This window comes from Pectinophora gossypiella, chromosome 7, assembly GCF_024362695.1.
Source record: "Pectinophora gossypiella chromosome 7, ilPecGoss1.1, whole genome shotgun sequence".
NCBI classification, from domain to species: Eukaryota; Metazoa; Arthropoda; class Insecta; order Lepidoptera; family Gelechiidae; genus Pectinophora; species Pectinophora gossypiella.
Window position 1 is genome coordinate 9,429,067 of NC_065410.1, and position 21,935 is coordinate 9,451,001.

Consider the following 21,935-nt stretch of genomic DNA (forward strand, 5'->3'; position numbering starts at 1 on the left):
ATGATTTTGACGTTCTTGGTGGTTTTTTATAGGTTTTGTCGATAGGTAGTAGGTTCACTAAAAATATCATCCAGGGTGTCGAAATTTTATTCAATCTATACAAGTAAGGGTTACTTGTAAAAGCGCAAAAAAAGAACTGAGTCAAATCGAGAGTGTACGGACTTTCCCCTATATTTTTTGACATCGACTGATTACATCTTAGGCCCGTATTAATAGATCGATCTCAAACGTCATCTTAAGTGCGTCTCAGCTGTGATTGCCTTGAGACGTGAGCAACGTCTTAAGTCTGTCACTAATTAATAAACATGACTTAAGCTCAACTCAGCTGAGATTGATCTCAAGTAGCAGATGGAGATGAACTCATCTTTCTTTCTCATGTTACTTGAGATTAAGCTTGAGTTGACACTCGGAACTTGAGATTGGTTTATTAATACGGGCCTTAGACTTTAAAAAGTTTGACTCATTGCAAAATGTGTCACACTTTATTGTTCATTGATTTATATGCGTATTATACATATCCTGTTTTGTTTGTAATACATTAGCCATTACTGAGAAAGCAAGTGATGAAGGAAAAACAGGGAAGTCCTATGACCGTGTTACTTAGTAATCGTGTTATCTGTGTTTCCTTCCTATCTCAGAAAATAATACTGCGCTTTCCGACTAACTAATGCCAATAGAGATAAACTACTTAAGTAATATAAAATCCTTAGGCTTTTGCGCCCTAATAGGGTAGGCAGAGCCACGAGCATTCAGAAGACAACTTGCGGCCTCTTTTGATTCGAAGTCCCAAGATGGATATAATAACTCATATTGTGAGAGGTGATAAGCCCATACGATCCATCATGATGGAATGGATTAGGGGACTATATTTTCTATCACCAAAATTTATATTTGTCATCAAGATGTATCACCTAATAAATAGATCTATCGCCACGAAATATTTTCGTTCTCAGATAAACAAAAATTGTTCCCAGGTATGAATTATCAAATTAATGTTAATATATGGCGAAAATAAGAGATCGATAACCAATAAAATTATATTGCATTACATGAATATAAACTTCGTTCTTATAATAACAGTTTTGTTACTTAAATAATAACTCTGTGCTCAGAATGGTAGATCTGTCACCAAATAAATCGATTATCGATCCCTGACTGCGACTCCTTTTTATTTGATATTTTGTCACCAATACAGTAGTAACATTTTATTTCGTTCAGATATTAAATTAATAGTATTCGTTACCAATTTAATACATCAATTTATAATTTTAATGAAAAAATGATCAAAGGGGCGGAGACAAATTGGCGCGCTTTAAAAATTGACTAATCCGGCCTCAACGATGGGTAGTAGGTAACTAGGTTCGATCACACGATGCGCGACGCGGGCGGCGTGCTATAAGCCAGCTATTTTAAACCAGCGCTGATTGTTCAGTGGTAATTATTTTAAACAGTAAATATCGATTATATTGACTTTAATTGTTTTATTTACTACTCTGCTAAATATAATTTATACTACCAGTGGAAATTTAGAACCTTGGGAGTCTAGTTAAGTAGCAGAATCTTTTGGTTGAAACGATGATGACAACCCTAATTTTTTATTTGAACTTAATGCAATTTTCTAGTAACATAATTTGATTTATTGGTAATCTCTTTAAATTAGTTTGTTTAAATACTTATTAGGACACACCTATTATAATACATACAAAAACATTTATTTGGTACTAGACCTTATATCTCAGGATTTTAGGTGATTTATTGTGGAACTGATTTTGCATTGTTTGGTGACTACATTTTGGTGACAGATCTACTATTTTGAGGACAAACCCTATTATTTAAGAAACACAAAACTAATTAAATTGGTGATAGCTTAAATGATACCCAATGGATTATGATCCCGGTCATTCTGCCGCAGATATCAACACATACATAAGATCACGCCTATTTGTCGTTGGAGTAGGCAGAGACTACGTAATTGCACTTACTACTATACTGAGACACTACTTTCGCTTATTTCACTATCATCAAAGTCTTAATGCATGCTCGCCAGCTTAGGTACTCTGTAGAATAAACAGTTGGAAGGGCTGTGACTTTTCACCAGTAATAAGTGTCCAGATGTAATTTCCACAGACTGTGTGTTTATAGGGGATATCTGAACAAGTAATTACCTATAAGTTAACGGCCTCCGTGGTCCAGTGGTTGAGCGTTGTGCTCACGATCCGGAGGTCCCGGGTGGGGACATATCACAAAAATCACTTTGTGATCCCTAGTTTGGTTGAGGTTGAGTCTGATTATCCAAGAGTAAGATGATCCGTGCATCGGAAAGCACGTTAAGCCGTTGGTCCCGGCTGTTACTTATTAATGTAAGTACGTAGTCGTTACATGAGTCATGTCAGGGGCCTATGGCGGCTCAGTAAAAACCTTCACACCAGGGTTGACGAGGTTGGTAATCCACTTCACAATCCACACGATAGAAGAAGATAAGTTTACTTAATAAGTACATAAAATTACGCTCTGCACACCTATCACGCGGGTAAAATTTACAGCCCTTCGAATGTTGTCTTACAAACGTCTGTACGCACTATCTCCAGAACGGTTAGTAAGTAAATATTGCCAAAGACCGAAGTAGAATGTCAAATTAGCAATTTTTTGTCAAAAAACTGTTTAAGCTACTAATTAAAAACACACTTGAAATGTTAAAAAACGAATAATGAAATAATCCAGGCAGCAAAAAAAAATACAAGTTTTCCTATATTACATTTTCAGGAACAGTAATGGGCCACCAAATAACTTGAATATTATGAAAATCATCGTAATTACTTATTTATTGCTTTTTAGGGTTCCGTAGCCTCATTAGGCTACCATTGCAAAAAACGGAACCCTTATAGATTCGTCATGTCTGTCCGTCCGTCTGTCCGTTCGTCCGTATGTCACAGCCACTTTTCTCCGAAACTATAATAGCTATACTATTGAAACTTGATAAATATGTGTATTCTATAAACCGCATTAAGATTTTTACGCAATGATAGAAAAAAAACAATAAATTTTGGGGGTCCCCATACATAGAACTGAAACTCAAAAATTTTTTTTTCATCAAACCCATACGTGTGGGGTATCTATGGATAGGTCTTCCAAAATGGTATTGAGGTTTCTAATATATTTTTTTTTCTAAACTGAATAGTTTACGCGAGAGACACTTCCAAAGTAGTAAAATGTGTGTCCCCCCCCTGTAACTTCTAAAATAAGAGGAGGATAAAACTAAAAAAAATATATGATGTAGATTAGCATGCTAACTACCAACGAAAATTGGTTTGAACCAGATCTAGTAAGTATTTTTTTTTTAATACATCATAAATCGTAAACCGTAATTTACTTATCATTCAATCAACTCAACTATAGAAACGAAAAAAAACTTTTATATTATGTTACTTGCTGTTACGGAACCCTTCATGGGCGAGTCCGACTCACACTTGGCCGCTTTTTGTTTATTGTATTGGTTGTCGTTAAAGTATGAGATTTTTCAATAAAAACAATATAATAATAGTATATATTTAATTGACATTGTAAACGCGATGACTTCACAGCCTTATTAACTCTCCATAGAGTTGGTAAAAGGCGGATGTTAGAATTACTTTTTATTATGTTGTTAATTTATATTATAGTTATAAATTCATTTTTATGTGGTCCAATAAAATAATCATTTTGTGATCTGATAACTATTATAAGGTATCGTATCTCATGTAAAGCCGCGTATCCATTAGATGCAGCCAATGTCTCACCTTGACGCTACTGGTCACACTTAGGCTAGGTTCACACATTTTTGGATGATTCGATTTTAAGCGAGGAGCTCGGTGGCGCAGCGGTAAACGCGCTCAGTCTGCGATTGTTGAAGTTAAGCAACTTTCGCAAAGACCGGTCATAGGATAGGTAACCACAAAAAAAAGTTTTCATCTCGAGCTCCTCCGTGCTTCGGAAGGCACGTTAAGCCGTTGGTCCCGGCTGCATTAGCAGTCGTTAATAACCACCAATCCGCACTGGCCCCGCGTGGTGGTTTAAGGCCCAATCTCCCTATCCATCTATAGGGAAGGCCCGCGCCCCAGCAGTGGGGACGTTAATGGGCTGGTGATGATCATTTTAAGCGCACAATCAAGCGGGTGTTCATACGGTAAGTTTTCATTCGTCCAAAACGAATTGCAGTTATTTCGAGAATAAAACGGATAATTCGATTTACTTGTACTTAGTGATGTACGATTTTTTCCAATACAAACGTCGTGTGAACGGTCATATTAACATGTGAACTGCAAAAAACGTGCAGTAGGTACAAAGCCGTGTTGCCTTATTGATGAGTTGTGGCTCTGCTCATCCCTAGAGGATTACGGGGATTATGAGAAACTAAACTATAACGCACGAAAAAAATGTAACGAACAACATTTCGACTTTTGAAGAACTTCGGGAGGCTCCCGCCAATGAATATATAGTTTAATAATACTCCAAATGTCATTCGACATTAAATTGCTTTGTTCGGTTACCATCGACAGTTATACGATAGATGAAGATAACAGTGTTTTATGGGTTACAATCGCAGGTTCATCGTCAAGATTCTCTTGTTATCATTTGCATGGAAATGTATGGTAAGATGTAGATAAAGTTTTTTGGATAAGGTGATAAACGGCTGTGTAGCTGTAGTGTTTACAATGTCTCAAATATAACTGCTAAGTTAGCAGCTTAATAACTGTTGTGTTGATATTAAATATTTTAACTTATAATAGCGTGATGAAGTAAATAATCCTACCACCAAAGTTTAGAAGTTTTTATCGTATTTACTTATTCAAAAGTTCGACGAATACTTAACCTTGTTTTTTGGCGAATAAGTTTTGATTTTGAAGTTCGATGAATAAGTAAGTAAGTAAGACTTTTTTGTGGACAAGGTATCCGTAAGCCCCCAATTTGTCATTTGTAGGGTAATAACACTTATCATCAAAAACGTTGTTATTATTAGACTGAATTTTTATCATTATTTACAACACTAGCTTTTGTATGAGACTAGAAGTCAGTGTGACGACACAACAGGATAGATACTGCAATATATATATAGCGAACTGTTTCCGAATTCTCTGCAATCCTGGGACAGTAACGTAAGTATCCACATCAACATTAAATTAATTAAAATATGTAATAAAAACAAGTGTTTGATAACGAAAATATAATATTACAGATGTGTATACCGACATGTTTGAAGCGTGCGATCAGATAAGAGTATTTTAATTTCCAAAAATGTTAAGCACGTTTATTTGAAAATAGTACTCACTTAAATAACTTAGATAAGGATTAAGTATTTATATCCGAACTAATCCTCTCAATCGCGTAGAGCATAAAGTGATTCACTCATCGGTCCTCTTTTTATCTGCCAGTGATAATTACGTACAAACAAATCTGATGAATGAGGCGATGGAACAGTAAAGTAAGCTGTAATTGTGGAAAGAGGTGACTTCCCAATACATAATAATATTCTATTTGGATTGTAGTAAATAAAAATGCGTTGGTCGTGGAGTGTACTATGGCTGGCAGTGCTACACACGGTTACTGCGAAGGACTACGCCACGGATGAGTCCATAAAGGTGTTTCAACGATACCTCCAGATCAACACTACCTCCAAAAATGATCTATGTGAGTATTTCTGATATTATTTATGTACTCATACACGGCAGAGGGTAAAAAGAAAACTTAAAAAGATGTTAACGCATACATGCTTGTAACGATACGATGCATCCCGCGCAAGTCTACAAAAGGATAACGCCAAAGTAATATACTTACGTCCAATATCATACTTCACATAATACGTTTCTCTTACCTACGTACTTAATTTACAACCAACATCGGTTTAAAAAAAACCATTGACGTCACTCGTAGATTTCCCTCGCGACGTGCTAGTTACTCGATTTTCGATTTTCCTCATTAACCCAAACTCTTACCATCGTGTGTTCTTAGAGTGTTCTACATTTCATTTATCTGTGGGAATTTCTTGGACCTCTGGACTCTCATACGCTGTGATTATTTTCTTCTTCTCTCGCGTGGATCAATGACCGACCTATCCAACCCGCCCCTGACATATAAAACTGTCTTCTAGGCGTTAAAAAGGTCACATTGAAGCAATTAATATAAGAAAGCAATATTGCTATTTGACATTTGTTGAAATTTCGCATATTATTTTTAGATGCGCGAATGTCAAATTGCAATATTACTTTTTAGAGTTGTTTCAATGTGGCCTTCATTTCTTGTTGTTATTTTCAGCTGAAGCGGTAGAGTTCTGGAGGGCGCAGGCAGCGGCCGAGGGTGTAGAGATGAAAGTGCTGACCTTTAAGGAGGGGTACCCGGTGCTGGTGTTGCGGTGGCCCGGCTCCGACTCCTCGCTCGGCAGCATCATGCTCAACTCTCACATGGACGTCGTGCCTGCTGATGAAGACGTATGTAGCATTTGAATGTTTTTTTTTAAACTAGTCCATATTATGTTAGTCACAGAAAGCTTAACTTAGTAGCAAAGTAGTAGCAAAGCTTAAATTTGTACCAGGATTGGAAAACGACAACATAATAATATTAAGCTAGAAAGGACAGGCCTGAGTCATCGATGCCGCGGAGCTACGTAGCGATGTTCAGTCTATTATTTGTACTCATATAAAACTATAAAAGCTATGCTGTGTGATCTGTAGGTAGGTAACAGTGACACAGTTACACTTTGAATCGGAAATTTTGACATTAATAAATATAATTTTTGTCGAAAGTCTCGTCCACCTAAAACTACTGCAGCATCTCACGACCTGTATAAAGTAGCTGCAAGAAAAACCTTGGCACCACCCTAGACGTTCTTAAAAAAATAATTTAAGAATACAATTTCAATAATATAAGTATCTCAGACTGGGAAGACGTTTGAAAAAAAAAACATTTGTGTCACGTTATCAGATCTGAATATATATGTCGTGGCAAGATCGTAAAATTGACCATATCGTTGAAACGTCAACGTTTAATGATGTATCAATCAACGTTTGGCCATATCGTTAATGTAGGTAGGTGGTGTCCATGCTATGTGGTGTAATAAAAATGCGAATAGTCGATTAATTTCTTAGGTTCAAAATTATGTACTTATTCGATATGAAATATTGAACAATAACATTGATCCATCGATTATAATATCAATCAAGTTTTAAATATAATCGACACCAGCGCCACTATCGGTGGATAATGTTACTAATTTTACGATATGATTGCCAACGTTTGGCCATATCATGAAGTAATCATGCATTTAGTTGCTCATATCGTTAAACGTTTTGTGTTCATTGATCTGGCCAAACTACATCATGATATGCCAAACGAATGATATTCTATTTCATGAAATGTGACCATTTCATGAAATGATCGAGCACATCATGAAATGATCAATTCTATGATCTGGCCACGACATATTATAAAGTTAACTTGGAACCAACTTCAGTGGGGAGAATGAAAACTCAGATTATCACCACTTGTATAATTCAATCAACAAACACTTTTTCACAACCTTCTCGGACCGTTCCATGAAATCGACTGGCTCTCCGAGCCACCGACCTGACGCAAGTAAACCCCCTCTTTTTCTAAGACAGTGTTGCTAGTGAAATAAAACTTGTTTTACTCAAATATTAATAAAATATTGTGATAAATTTAATTAAACCTAACAATCGACCGTCCTGACACCGTGGGCGTCCCCGCTCACGATGCCGGTTGCATAACCTAACAATCGAAAAACTGGTCTTTTGCGTCAAGTAAGTATAACCCTAGAGAGAAAGAGAAGGAAAAAAAATGTTATTCACAAAAGTAACAAGTTAAAGTAATTTACATCCATAAACATCGATTGAAACTATAGCAAAAGTACAAACTATGTGTTGTAGATTACTTCTTAACAATGCTTACCTAGTTCTTAACCAAAATATAAAACTGAATTATAATTTCCAATCTAGGTAATCAAAATTAACTAGTAGGTATCCACCAAACGATCGATAATCAGTGGCCTACCAGTTAAACAAAGATATTTCCGTTTGTATCTACCGAACGATCGATTAATCGGTATTATTACATACGAATCAAATATCATGGGGTCAACCGAACGATCGATAAATCGGTAACCCCAAACCATGTCTGTACCCGAACGATCAGTCATCGGGTACTTGACAGAGTCTACAAGACGATCGATAACTTGCAACCAATTCATAGACCTCTTAATATCCACTGCATCAGGATACGAACCGATCAAGTCTCACGCCTGATCTGTAAAACAAGAATAATCCATCTATAGCAGTTTGTTTCTAACGTCCTAAAAAATAACAACATAATACTCAAGATCGCACTCGCATTGGGATAGTCAGGGGTACATGCACCACATGGTGAACCCAGTACACAAGCTACATTAAACATTAATCACTCTCGTTGTCGCTAACACTGCTGTCGGTGTCATTTCCGTGTACTTCCAAAGCGGAGATATGGATCCACGGTTTCATACGATCTACCGCAATTGTTGTAGGGCGTTTATTTTGTGTGCTAAGGAGACCGGGCACTGGGGCTACAGTATATCTATCATTCCCTAAAACTTTTGACACTCGATAGGGTCCAACGAAAGAGGGCATGAGTTTTTTACTTTGCCCGTCGTTGTTAAAACATACTTTCGTGATTTTGACGAGATCTCCCTTTTTATATACATGGGCGGGTTTTCTTCCTTTGTCGTATGTATTTTTTTGTTTCATCTGTTCACTTTCAATCCTGTGTTTAACATCCATACGCAGCTCAGAAATATTACAATCTTTTCGAGTATCCATCACAATTTCATTTAAAATGGGGTTCGATTCTCCACTCATTTTGGTACCAAAGAATACTTCAGATGCTGTCCTACCCGTAGTTTTTTGGGTCGTATTATTCAATCCCCACTGTATAGTCCCTATATGGCTGTCCCAGTCTTTTTCACCGTACTTGACGGAAACTGCCCTAAGAGAATCAAGAATGGTACGATTGTACCTTTCCACTTGGCCGTTTGATCTTGGGCTGGCCACAGCGTTAAGTATATGTTTGATTCCTTTATTAAGGCAGAATCGTTTAAAGGCGTGAGATGTGAAACTACTGCCACGGTCGCTTACAAGGCGATCTGGGGTTCTAAAGATGCAGAATATATCGTCAAGTGCCCTGATAGAGTTTTGGCTATTAGTGTTTCTGACTGGTTTTATAAAACAAAACTTAGTAAAACCATCCACAACAACAAGCAGGTAAGTATATCCCCTTTTTGACTTCACGAAGGGCCCAAGATGGTCAACATGCAATGTATGGAAAGGCACTTCTACTTTAGCGATGGGGTTGAGTAGACCTTCTCGAGTCCCAGAATTGTTCTTCGCGTAAGCGCATTCAATACATGATTTAACATACTTTGTAACAAATTTTGTCATTTTAGCAAACCAATAGTTTTTCTTAATTCTTTCAAGTGTCTTTTCAATCCCAAAGTGCCCGATGTCGTCATGATTCATACGACACAGTTGCCATCTTGCGCCCTTCGGTACTACCCATCGAATATCATTTTTGTCGCCTCCTATGTATCGAAAAAGCTTATCTCCTTTCATAATATAGTTCGCCCTAATATATTTGAGCTCCTTCTCATCAAGATTATTACCCAGAATATCTCGTATTCTAGACAACTCTGTATCACCAAGCTGAAGCGTATGGAGCCAATCCTCTCCACTAATTGTCATCACTGCGGGGAATTGGTCTGTAGAGGCTTCATCTATATCCAAGATGGGATTTCGAGACAACGCATCGACATGTCCCATTTTGACACCTGGCCTGTATTCGACGGTGCACTGAAACTCTTGCAGGAGTAACCACCAACGAGCTATTCTGGGGATAAGATCTCTTTTAGAAAAAGTTGACCGGAGTGCGCTACAATCGGTGATAATTTTAAATTGTTTCCCTAATAAATAAATTCGGAATTTTCGCAATGAACACACGACTGCCAATGTTTCGAGTTCATAAGAATGGAAATTCTTTTCTTCTGGCGAGGTCTGTCTGCTGTAATACGCCACCGGTCGAAAACCTTCACCTCCTGTTGGACGCTGTACCAATATGCCCCCAACGCCAACCTTGCTTGCATCGGTATGCAGCTCAGTCTCTGCGTTTGGGTCGTAAATTGCCAAAATTGGTCTGTGGATCAATTTCGCCTTTAACTGTTCAAAGGCATCTTCTTGACTTTCGGACCACTCCCATACAGCATCCTTCTTAAGAAGCTTGCTTAATGGAAAAGCAATCTGTGCGAACCCTTGGATAAACTTCCGAAAATAGCTTGCCAGACCGAGGAATTGGCGAACATTGTGAACATTTTCGGGTCGTGGGAAATTCATTACACTGAGAATCTTTTTTTCACCCGGCCTAACACCAGCAGCACTTATTTCGTACCCGAGGTAATCGATCCTATCTTGCAAAAAGTCACACTTTGAAAGGTTTAACGTCAGATTGGATCTTTCAATAGAACCAAGAACCGTTTCTAACCTTCCTAAACACTCATTAGCATCCTTTCCGTAAATAAGCACGTCATCAATATATGCTGTGGCCTTGTTGAAACGAGCCGTACCCAAAACTGAGTTTATCATGCGCTGAAACACAGCAGGCGCGTTCGCCAAACCAAATGGCATACGATTGAATTCGTATTGTCCATCCGGTGTGACGAACGACGTGAGATGCTTGCTGTGTTCAGTTATTGGCACCTGATAGTATCCTGAAGCGAGATCTAACGAGATAAAACATGCCTGGCCAGATAAGCGTGCGATCTCATCCTCAATGATGGGCATCGGATACCTTTCTTTTACAGTGATCGAATTTAACATCCGGTAATCCACACACAACCTAGGCTTACCATTCTTTTTCGGGACAATTATGATTGGGCTACAGTACTCAGAATTTGACTCCCTTACTATGTCTGCGTCAATCATTTCGGAAACCATATCACGAACCTGCTCCCGCTCGCGTTGAGATAACCTGTACGGTCGGTAAACGACAGGGCGTTGACTATTTAACTCGATGTTCATCTCAGCAGCCGATGTGCATCCTAATTCCTTTAAAGATGACGCAAAACAATGAGCGTATTTTTGCAGAATACAAAAGAGGCGATCCTTGATATCAGTTGGTACCTTGTCGCATACTTTAACCTGGCTCAAATCTAATTCACCTTCAGTCATGACCGGTATATCTGAAGTATCTACCATCACCCTGTTCACAATAGCTACTTTTTCAGCACGGCATATCACACTATCTTCCGAGAACCAACAAGAACCTGAACAGGGAAAAACCGTAACATTGACATGACCTCTGCCACAATTGTAAAGACCTCCACTGATGAAGTATTGCCTGTTGGGTTTGCCTGCAAAGCCACTATTTACTAGAACTCGGCCATCAAAAGAAGGATCAATCTGGCCTTTAATTGAGGCCGGACCACATACTTTTACTATCCCAGTAGTTTTTACTTTGAACAATGACTTATCAGATGTTTCGGAATCGGAAATAGGTATTTCACTACCTATGTGAAGAAATTGCAACTTATGAACATCCTTGTAAACTATAATGTGAGGCTGCTCTGTATAAGATTGTCCGATTAATACGGGCTTTTCAAGTAGATCATCTGTGACGACCTTGCAAGCAACTAGAGCTTTTACCCCATCGACAGTCATATCAAGTACTAAACCCCCTAACGATTTTACTATTTCATTACCAAACCCTTTCATGAGCGACGGGGAGTTGTCATGTTTCAGGCCCAACGCAAGAGTGACAGACTCCTGGATAAGTGTCACTTCGCTTCCAAAGTCAACAAATGCCTCAAAATTACAGTCATGAATTTCAACTGTCTTTATAAATTTTGATTTAGGATAATTGTCGTTAGACAGATCTATTGAGTCAATTAACATAGTCTGTTGTACATTACTGGATTTTGGCTTATTGTTAGTCTTAGTAGGACAAAGTTCACTGGTATGCCCTACCTTGTTACAGCGAGTGCACTTTATAAGGGGTTTCGGACAAAAAAGGAAACTGTGTCCTTTTTCTTTGCAGTTATAACAGCCAGTCGATTGACCAGATTTTGCACCCGATCTTTGGCTGAAATTACTGCTATTTACCGTACCAGGGTCATTATTCTTGTTCCTAATCTGATTTCGATCTGCAGTTGGGTTCGTATCCTTGCTGCTAAGCAAGAATTGTAAGAGCTGATCGGGGTACGTACAGCGTAAAGCTAGGGCACTAGATTTAAGATTTTTATCGCTGATGCCATGGATAATGCAATCTGTTGCACGTTTGCCCTCAATGTCGCATTGATTGAGTAATGCCATTTTTTCATAATAATAAACCTCTATGGGCTCGTTAAACCTACTTCTTCTACTAAGCATTTCCTCCAAGGTCTGGCCATAATTTTGTTCGTAAGGAAACGCACTTAACAGTTTTTCCTGCCACTCTTCCCAAGAGAAGAGGACTGTGTTCAAAGATTCATACCAGGTTTTAGCCAGGCCTTGGAGTTTCAGCGTCGCAAAATGTGTGGTCGTTTGATCATCCCACCCATATACCAATGCACACTCGTTAACCTTTTTTCAGCCACACGTCAATGCGTTGGTTTTTTGTAGAAGGATTAAAGTGGGGTAATACGTTCATGTAATCGATCTTTTGTGACGGAGTGCTGCGGGCAGTTGGGTGCGGTGTCAAACTATCTTTCAAATATTTAAATACATCCAAAAAATCTCGTTTAGACAATGAAGGGCTACATGACCTTTTGCAAACTCCAGCGGGGTCTCGATGCTCAGCAAGGCGGACATCGCGATGCTCGCTGCGGTTGGGGCCGATGCCGCGATGCTCAGTACGACTGCGGCTGGCGTGGCGTTGCTCGGCGGGGCCGCGACTGCTCCCTCGACGCTCGGCGTGACTGCAGCTGGCTACGCGATGCTCGGCTTCGCGACGCTCGGCGTGGCTGCAGCTGGCTTCGCGATGCCCGGCTTCGCGACGCTCGACGTAGCTGCAGCTGGCTTCGCGATGCTCAGCTTCGCGACGCTCGGCGTGGTTACTGCTGGCTTCGCGATGTTCGGCGTCGCCGGCGTCGCAATGCACGGAGCGTCTGGAGTCGCGGTGCACGAAGCGACTTTGGTTGCGATGCGCGGAGCGACCGGCGTTGCGATGCTCGACGCAACGGGCGTCGCGGCGCTCGGCACGGCTGGTGTAGCGATGCTCTCGACGCCTATCCCAATCGAGAAGCCGTTGTCGTTCTTCTAGCAGCTGCCCTTCCAAGTATTTGATACGTTCCCGGCTCCCCCGGGGGTCGGAACTGTGATGTCGCAATCTACTCCGGCTGCGAGTTTGCGAACGGCTTCGTCTATCGGGCATTGCGTTAGGTGTCTCAAGCCTTCGCCGAGAGTCGCGACTGTGATTTTCATCTGGTTCTTCCATGTCCTGAAATCTCGGGGAACAGAAGGGAAAACTGATTTAGTAACGTTCTAATTATGACAACTTGAATTGTATTGTATAGGACTACGTTTTAGCTACTAGTAAAAGTATAAATACAATATTAATAAAAAATAAATTAGAGACAAAAAGAAAGCACTGAAATTTAAACTGTAGTACTCGGGCTTATTTATAAATATTATGTACCGAAAACAAACATGCTAATAAAAAGAGCCAGTACAAATAATACCCAAGAAAAATAACTAGACTACGTCAATACCCTTTGTTACTAAAATGCTTATAGCACGTGTAATAACACGTGTTTTTTTTTTTCAACTACAGAATAAAGATAATGATAATGGGCGTGTACTTACGCGTTGTTAACGCTGTCTATCCCACTTCTGAAGTATAAAGTTAACTTGGAACCAACTTCAGTGGGGAGAATGAAAACTCAGATTATCACCACTTGTATAATTCAATCAACAAACACTTTTTCACAACCTTCTCGGACCGTTCCATGAAATCGACTGGCTCTCCGAGCCACCGACCTGACGCAAGTAAACCCCCTCTTTTTCTAAGACAGTGTTGCTAGTGAAATAAAACTTGTTTTACTCAAATATTAATAAAATATTGTGATAAATTTAATTAAACCTAACAATATATACAGGGTGTTAGTGACGTCGTAACGAAAACTTTGATGGATGATTGAGACTATGATTCTGAGATGATATGAAGTGGAATTTTCCGTCGCAAAAGTATGGAACAGAAAATAATAAAAAGAAAAACAAAAATTTTCATGAATTTTCCGACTGAAAATTCCACTTGATATCAACTCAGAATCATTGTCTGAATCATCCCCCTCAGTATTCGTTACGGTGTCACTAATACCCCATACCTACTCGTATGGGTACAGTATATACTTGTGCGGGGTGTAAGTGACATCGTAACGAATACTGAGGGGTATGAAACAGCTGATTATTCTGAGTTAATATCAAGTGGAATTTTTCATCGCAAAAGTATAGAATTGAAAATAATTTTAAAAAACTAAAAAAAATCATGAATTTTGCGACGGAAAATTCCACTTGATATCAACTCAGAATCATGGTCTGAATCATCCCCCTCAGTATTTGTTACGATGTCACTTACACCCCGCACAAGTACATACTGTACCCATACAAGTAGGTATGGGGTGTTAGTGACACCGTAACGAATACTGAGGGGGATGATTCAGACAATGATTCTGAGTTGATATCAAGTGGAATTTTCAGTCGGAAAATTCATGAAAATTTTTGTTTTTCTTTTTATTATTTTCATATATATCAGGTATACAGGGTATACCTACAATACCTACATGTCGATCAATGATATGAGGTTGTAATACTCTACATTGGTATAATCTTTGTGTTCTAGGAAGGGTGGACCTACCCCCCGTTCTCCGGTCATCTCGATGAAAACGGCGTCATCTGGGGCCGAGGCACTCAGGATATGAAGTCCGTGTCTATACAGTACCTGGAGGCTCTCAAACGATTGAAAGCCAAAAATGTCTCTCTCCTCAGAGATGTGTACATGACGCTTATGCCTGGTAAGTACCTACTTATTTATCGTGTGACTTATTCATAGCTATGATGATATTATAGGTAAGTTTATATACTTTAAACAAAATCCAAACTAACAATACTCACTACGTAGAAATTATCTTAGTATATCTCACTTTATGAACACTGTGTAGGAACAGGCGACACCCAATGCATGTATCTACTCTCAGTCGCTCAATACGCGAGTGTAATCGTTAGTATTTATTGTTATGTTATGTGAGGTTCAACTTGTTAACAAGCGGTAACGAGCGAACTACCTACTTTTTCACTACATTGTATACTCATCTACTTATCCAATTAATATATTTTTTATTGTATCTACTTATAAAATGTAAGGATAGACAATGAGTTACGGTGTACAGAAAAACTGTTACTTCGAATAAATAAAAAAAGTGTAAGTAACAAAAAACAGTATCATTATGTTTGACACAAACTCTCCGAATAAGAATACAGTCGATTCCTATTCGGGGTAGGGGATGAACTAAGTACGCGCGTTTCACCGAGCTATAGTAGGCGGACATGATAGGTGGTGAACCGTCTGTAATAGTCGATAGCCAACAAAAAACTTAACACATAGGTGATATCTTTTACAGAAAAAGTAAGGATTCTACCGCTAGTGATTCAGATATACTTAACTTACCCTAACATTTTAAGTTGAGAGTTGACTGAGTTAAAAAAAAACGCCCACTGTATTCCGCAAAGTTACCATTGACTCTTTCTCCAATTTATCTGTTTTCTGTAGATTCCTGATTGCATTCCGTTTATCGATAATAGTATCGATTAGACTAGTGAATCTATAGCTTTGTGGTGTAATCAAAATGCGAATAGTCGATTAATTTCTTAGGTTCAAAATTATGTACCTATTCGATATGGAAAACTGTTCAATTACATTGATTCATCGATTATAATATTAATCACTAGCGCCACTACCGGTGGATAGTGTTACTAATTTTACGATATGATTGCCAACGTTTGGCCATATCATATCGTTAAACGTTTTGTGATCATTGATTTGGCCAAACTACATCATGATGTGGCCAACGTGTGATATTCTATTTCATGAAATGATCATATTTGAAATGGTCGAACACATCATGGAATGATCAATTCTAAGAACTGGCCACGACATCTATATAAGTACTTACGGTGATTATAATAATTCTGTAGACAGGCAATGCTTCGGAAATCAGTTCAATGGACGACATTGAACGTTAAAGTTCGGATAATAAATGATATTCATAGACCTCGTATATCAAAATGATATCTAATAAATATTAATTAAAAACACTTTTCTGTCATATAAAGTAAACACAAACAATCGTAATTAGATAGGCCAATGTAGCCAATTTATGGTGATAAAATCTATTGATAACTACGGTTACAGTTACACTTAAAAAAAAGATAAGATTATAAAGACAAGCATTCAATCATTGTTATCTCTAAAAACATCTTGTTAAACAGTTAAGGTAGATGGACACATATGACTCACTAAATTGTATAACAATATTTTAACTACGTATGTTTTTTTTAAAGAAAGTCTAGGGCCCTGTGTCGAGGTTGTTCTTGCAGCTTCTTTTCCCCAGCTATACAGGTTGTGAAAAGCTGCAGTAGTTTCAGGCGGATGAAAAGTTCGTGATGTAAAAATAACAATTCAGTGTGTAAATATGTCATATCTTTATTCAATAATAAAAATATTTTTGAATTTTGAATTCATCAATTGATAACATATTCTTTTATCACTTACAGATGAAGAGATCGGCGGTGACTATGGAATGAAACCTTTTCTATTAAGCGATGAGTTCGCGCAGATGAACGTCGGTGTGGCGTTTGACGAAGGAGGATCCTACGCCCTGCCCATCAGCCCTGTCTTCTACCAGGATAAGGTGCCATGGCGTAAGTAAAACAGCCTTCGTGGTTTAGTTGTTAGAGCTTTAGACTCACGATCTGGAGGTCCGGGTTCAATTCCCGTTGGGGACATTGTCGAAATCACTTTGTGAGACTGTCCTTTATTTGGTAAGGACTTTTCAGGCTTGAATCACCCGATTGTCTGAAAAAGTAAGATGATTCCGTGATCCGGAGCGCACGTGAAGCCGTTGGTCCCGGCTATTATTCGTAAAAACACCTCCACCAACCCGCAGTAGAGCAACGTGGTGGAATATGCTCTATTCGCCCTCCGGTTGAATGAGGGGAGACCTGTGCCCAGCAGAGGCACTTGCGTATATATAGGCTGTTTATGACTATTATTTATGATTATAATATGGCGTAAGTTAAACACGTACGGAGCTTACGCTACTACCCACCTTTACTGTAGATTGGTAGATTAGATCATTGTGTGAAGCGCGATTAAAAAACAACGTACCGACCGTTTTTATTCGGTCAATTTCTTTTCTCTCTCTCTCTCTCTCTCTTATATAATTTATTATATTTTATGTTTATTTTTTTTAAAGAACGTCTAGGGTCCTGTGCCGAAGTTTTTCTTGCAGCTTCTTTTCCCCGGCTATACAGGTTGTGAGAAGCTGCAGTAGTTTTAGGCGGATGAGACGTTCGTTATGTAAAAAATGTCGATTCAAAGTGTAACTATGCTACCTACTGAAAAAAGATATTTTTGAATTTGAATTGAATTTGGAGTTATTTAATGGAAAAGAAATATTTAAAATAATCATACTTGCAGAAATCCAAGTGGATTGCTACGGTACTTCGTCCCACAGCTCACAGTTCCCGGCGACTAGTGACACCGCTACTGGCATGGTAAGTATTTTGGTTAAGGGTGTTGGGACACTCGTTATATAATTTTCGGCGACAATAGATGGCGTGAGTGTAGCCACTAAGCTAAATGAGCTATACACCTTTTTGCCACTACTTGAAAGTCTAGAAAACCTACAAACAATTAAATATATTATAAACCCTACCTATTTTCTTCAGGTTTACTCTGGGTATGAAGCTATTGACAACTTCCTATTTAAATGTTCTTTTTATTAAATATTATTAGAAACTATACATTTAAAAATGTTCTGTAAAGGATTATTTACGTTTATTTTTAACATAAAATACAGAAACTTAGTAAATACTTTTGTATGGGAATGCATATTTAATCAATAATTTCCTCTTTAGCACAAATAAAATGAAGCCTCAGAAATAATGATGAATGAGAAAAAGACTAATTTAATGTACGTTTTACACTGAATCCGCTATACGTACGCCATCTATGTAACGGATAGGAACTAGACAAGGGTCCCTACCCCCTAATAGATATCGAGATAATACAGGGTATAATTGACAACGCAACGAATACTGAGGAAAATGTTTCAGCTCATGATTCTAAGTTAAATTAATATCAAGTAGAATTTTCCATCACAATTTTCATGACTATTTTTGTGTTTTTTAAATAATTCTCAATTTCATACTTTTGCGATAATAAATCCCCAGTAACTAAGAACCTTGAGCTGAATCATCCTCCTCGTTGCGGTGTCAATTACATCCTGTATATTCATCATCATCATCAATTTAAGAGCCACGCTCTTGTCAGTGCAGCATTTTCTGCATTCTACTTTTTTACTCTTGCCTTCCGCCCCGCAGTACTCTGTCTGACGCAAGTAGGATGGCGCCCAGAGTAGTCTATTACAAAGCCATACTAGGCGGAGTACTGACAGTTACTGCTGCCCTCTGTCAGGTTCCAGGTTACAGTCCCTGTGACTTGCCCCTTCCGTCCTGGATATTATAATGAAGTAAATAGGTCTGCCGTTGGAGAGGATTAATTAATGTCGTTTTGTTACAGTGTCGCAATGTGATGGATAAGTTGTTAGAGTTCAGAGACGTGGAGTACGCCAAATATCAGAGCACGGGACTGCTAAACCCCGGAGTTTACACATCCGTTAACCTGAACAAACTTAATGTTAGTATTTACTCCTGATGTATATTAGGTATCTATTATTATAATTGCTTTTTTACCTGACTAATAGAAAATGTTTAAGAGGTGCTTTAATACAGTTGTGCACCAACTAAGCGATATACTTACGTTCGTGTGTTGAGAAACTTTCTACGTAAAGTTAATATTGAATTGTGTATTCTAGGGTGGCACAGCCAATAACATTATACCGAGCCACGTGAGTCTCGTGTTCGACATTAGACTTAACATTACCCTTAACGAGGAGGCCTTTGAAGCACAGGTATGTTTTACGTGAGGAGACGTGTGATGGGTGATTAGAGAATGGTGCTGATTCCTGTAGACACCATCTATATTTCTTTTAAACTATACATGTCATTTTCTTATCCGCCGAAAACGAAAGGGACGGGTAATCATCAGGCTGAAAATTTATGGAACACACGTCAATTTTAAGATCAAATTTAAAATACACTCTCAAATTTTTATATTGGCCAATAACCCGACAGAATTGAGTTGACAGCACACGTCAATTGGATTGAACGGGTTATTCTTTCATTTTAAAATTAAGAGTTGTCAAAAAGGCGGATAACAAAAAACCGAACGACCGAGTTTAAAATAAAATTAGGAAGCGTCTGCAGGAATCGGGGCCAATACAATAGAAATCTGTATTACATTAGAAGTTGTAATCTTGTCTTAATTTTTTGTACCGGGTGAGAGCCTTCAGCACTACCCATTTGTACGTCTCCAGACTAAAATAAGTCACGGTAAAAAAGTGATCTACTTAACAGAAAGATCGGTACGGTGTAGGTACTTAGTTCGTCTTGTAAATGTACCTCCGACTATTTTTTTTTCTTACATACTAATATATGTAAAAAAAAACTGAGGCAGTACCGCGAGTGATATGGGCTAAGGAGCGGTACTTCGTATATGATACTGCGCCGCACTGCGGCAGTTAAACAGCAGACGGCAAACGCTTGAATCAATTTAGGATCATCATCATCTACCTAGCATTATCCCGTTTTTCACAGGGTCCGCTTACCTAACCTGAACAACAGGTCCGGTTTTTACAGAAACCTTCTCTTTCCAGACAGAACTTATAAAAGCCAGCCCAATACAGATTAGGTCACCTACCTCCGAAAATACATTTCTCGGGAATACTCCTCACAATGTTTTCCTTCACCGGTGAGAACGTGATATTTATGATCAACATGAATTCGAAAACATATTCGACAAACATTGATTTTAGCCTGTGCTGGATTCGAATATGCGACCTCGAAGTGAGAAGCAGGCGTTATACCAACTAGGCTACCACGGTTCTGAATCAAATTAGGATATTACGATAAATCCCTGCACAGAATGCTCTCGGTGCTGCCTTTGTGTTGCTACATCCAGCACAGGCAACACTTATTTAAAGTGTTTTGGTCTATTTTTAGCTGAACGAATGGATAAGTGAGGCAGCAAATGGTGGCAATGTCACGTTGTCGTACATTTTGAAGGACAAACAGTCACCGGCAACTAAGACCACTTTGGATAACCCTTACTGGACCACCCTCACAGCGGTCGCAATAAGAAAGTAAGTGACACCCAGTGAGGTGATATTTATCTGAGCGTAATTTGTGATATCAGGAATTATATTATACATTGTTTTAAGTTTACGCGGTTATTATCATAATTAAAACACATAATAACGGGTTCTTACCGCGTCTCATATCCCCATTTAAACGCGGTAAGAACCCGTTATTATGTGTTTTAATTAGGAATTATATTATATCAATGGTTTATAGCTGGCCAGGAGGGTATTGTACTATACACCTCTGCCTAAGCCTTCAGGGATATAGTTATTCACATCTAGTGTAACCTAGCCAGTTAAATCCCCGGGCAACGGCCTCCGTGGTCCAGTGGTTGAGCGTTGGGCTCACGATCCGGAGGCTCTGAGTTCGAATCCCGGTGAGGACATATCACGAAAACCACTTTCTGATTCCTAGTTTGGTTAGGACATTACTGGGCTGATCACCTGATTGTCCGAAAGTAAGTCGATCCGTGCTCGGAAGGCGCGTTAAGCCGTTGGTCCCGGTTACTACTTACTGGTGTATGGACGTAGTCGTTACATGAGTCATGTCATGGACCTTTGGCGGCTCAATAGTAACCCTGACACCAGGGTTGCTGAGGTTAGTAATCCACCTCACAACCCCCACGATAGAAGAAGTTAAATTCCCGTGCTGGTTAAAAGCTGACCTTTCTTATATTAATCTACTTCATTGAAATATACAAATTGTAGAAGTACTTATGAAACTTTACAGCTTTTATTTCAATTGGAATTTGTTCATAATAAATGGAAATTGGAAATGGAAATGTTTGTGTTACAGTCTACTGCCAATCATTCCCATGGTACCGCCCGGATCAACAGACTCTCGGTTCATCCGTCTGGCCGGCTACCCTGCCTTCGGGTTCTCCCCCATGCCCAACACTGACCTACTCATGCACGCAGTCGACGAGCGACTCGGCGCTCCCACATTCCTGCGGGGCATCGACATCTATGAGGATCTGATAAAAAGCGTCGCCAACATAGCTGGATACAGGACAAATGCGGATCCCAGTGTATACGTCGTTAAAACTGCTCATTGACGTTCCTGACTTCAGTGGTCCCCTCAAGAAGCTTGAGAAATACTAATAGTAATTCTACTGATTACCTAGTCTTATACTTTAAGTTTTTAGATAATATTAACATTAAATTACGTGGGGACCAAACATTACGTACCTATCTACCTAGAGAGGGCCCGTTGGCATTATCCATTATAGGTACATACTCAATATTCCAGATTTTTTTTTATAAAATTCGGCTAAGAATTATAACAAACATTATTATAAGTAGGTTTGTTTATTCAGTAAAATAATAAAAGTCCTGACCACTACATTTTTTTTTAATAAAACGTGTGTCTAAAATTTTTGTTGTTTTTTTAAAAAGTATGATGGTACAGACTCTCTCT

At 38.8% G+C, this 21,935-nt stretch overlaps 3 protein-coding genes across 3 annotated transcripts in view; all 3 read left to right on the plus strand.

The window, feature by feature from the left end:
- Nucleotides 1-21,935, plus strand: part of LOC126368310 (aminoacylase-1-like) — a 45,571-nt gene that overhangs the window by 20,773 nt on the left and 2,863 nt on the right. The gene's annotated exons all lie outside the window — the stretch shown is intronic.
- Nucleotides 4,611-21,935, plus strand: part of LOC126368311 (aminoacylase-1A-like) — a 31,558-nt gene continuing 14,233 nt past the window's right edge. The window contains exon 1 of the mRNA XM_050012218.1: nucleotides 4,611-4,628. The gene's annotated coding sequence lies outside the window, so the exon portion shown is untranslated. The remainder of the gene's footprint in view (nucleotides 4,629-21,935) is intronic.
- Nucleotides 5,044-21,860, plus strand: LOC126368044 (aminoacylase-1-like). The gene is made up of 10 exons (XM_050011906.1): nucleotides 5,044-5,132; nucleotides 5,523-5,664; nucleotides 6,289-6,461; nucleotides 14,881-15,052; nucleotides 16,812-16,958; nucleotides 17,737-17,813; nucleotides 18,841-18,957; nucleotides 19,136-19,231; nucleotides 20,382-20,521; nucleotides 21,315-21,860. Exons 2-10 carry the CDS (start codon nucleotides 5,532-5,534, stop codon nucleotides 21,571-21,573), a joined length of 1,314 nt encoding a protein of 437 aa, XP_049867863.1. The 5' UTR covers nucleotides 5,044-5,132; nucleotides 5,523-5,531; the 3' UTR covers nucleotides 21,574-21,860.

Excerpts from the sequence above, each read along its gene's own strand:
- LOC126368044 (XM_050011906.1), top strand. The coding sequence starts at position 5,532 with ATGCGTTGGTCGTGGAGTGTACTATGGCTGGCAGTGCTACACACGGTT. Across the intron at positions 15,053-16,811 it reads GTACATGACGCTTATGCCTG|ATGAAGAGATCGGCGGTGAC; the intron begins GTAAGTACCTAC and ends TATCACTTACAG. Across the intron at positions 19,232-20,381 it reads AGGAGGCCTTTGAAGCACAG|CTGAACGAATGGATAAGTGA; the intron begins GTATGTTTTACG and ends GTCTATTTTTAG.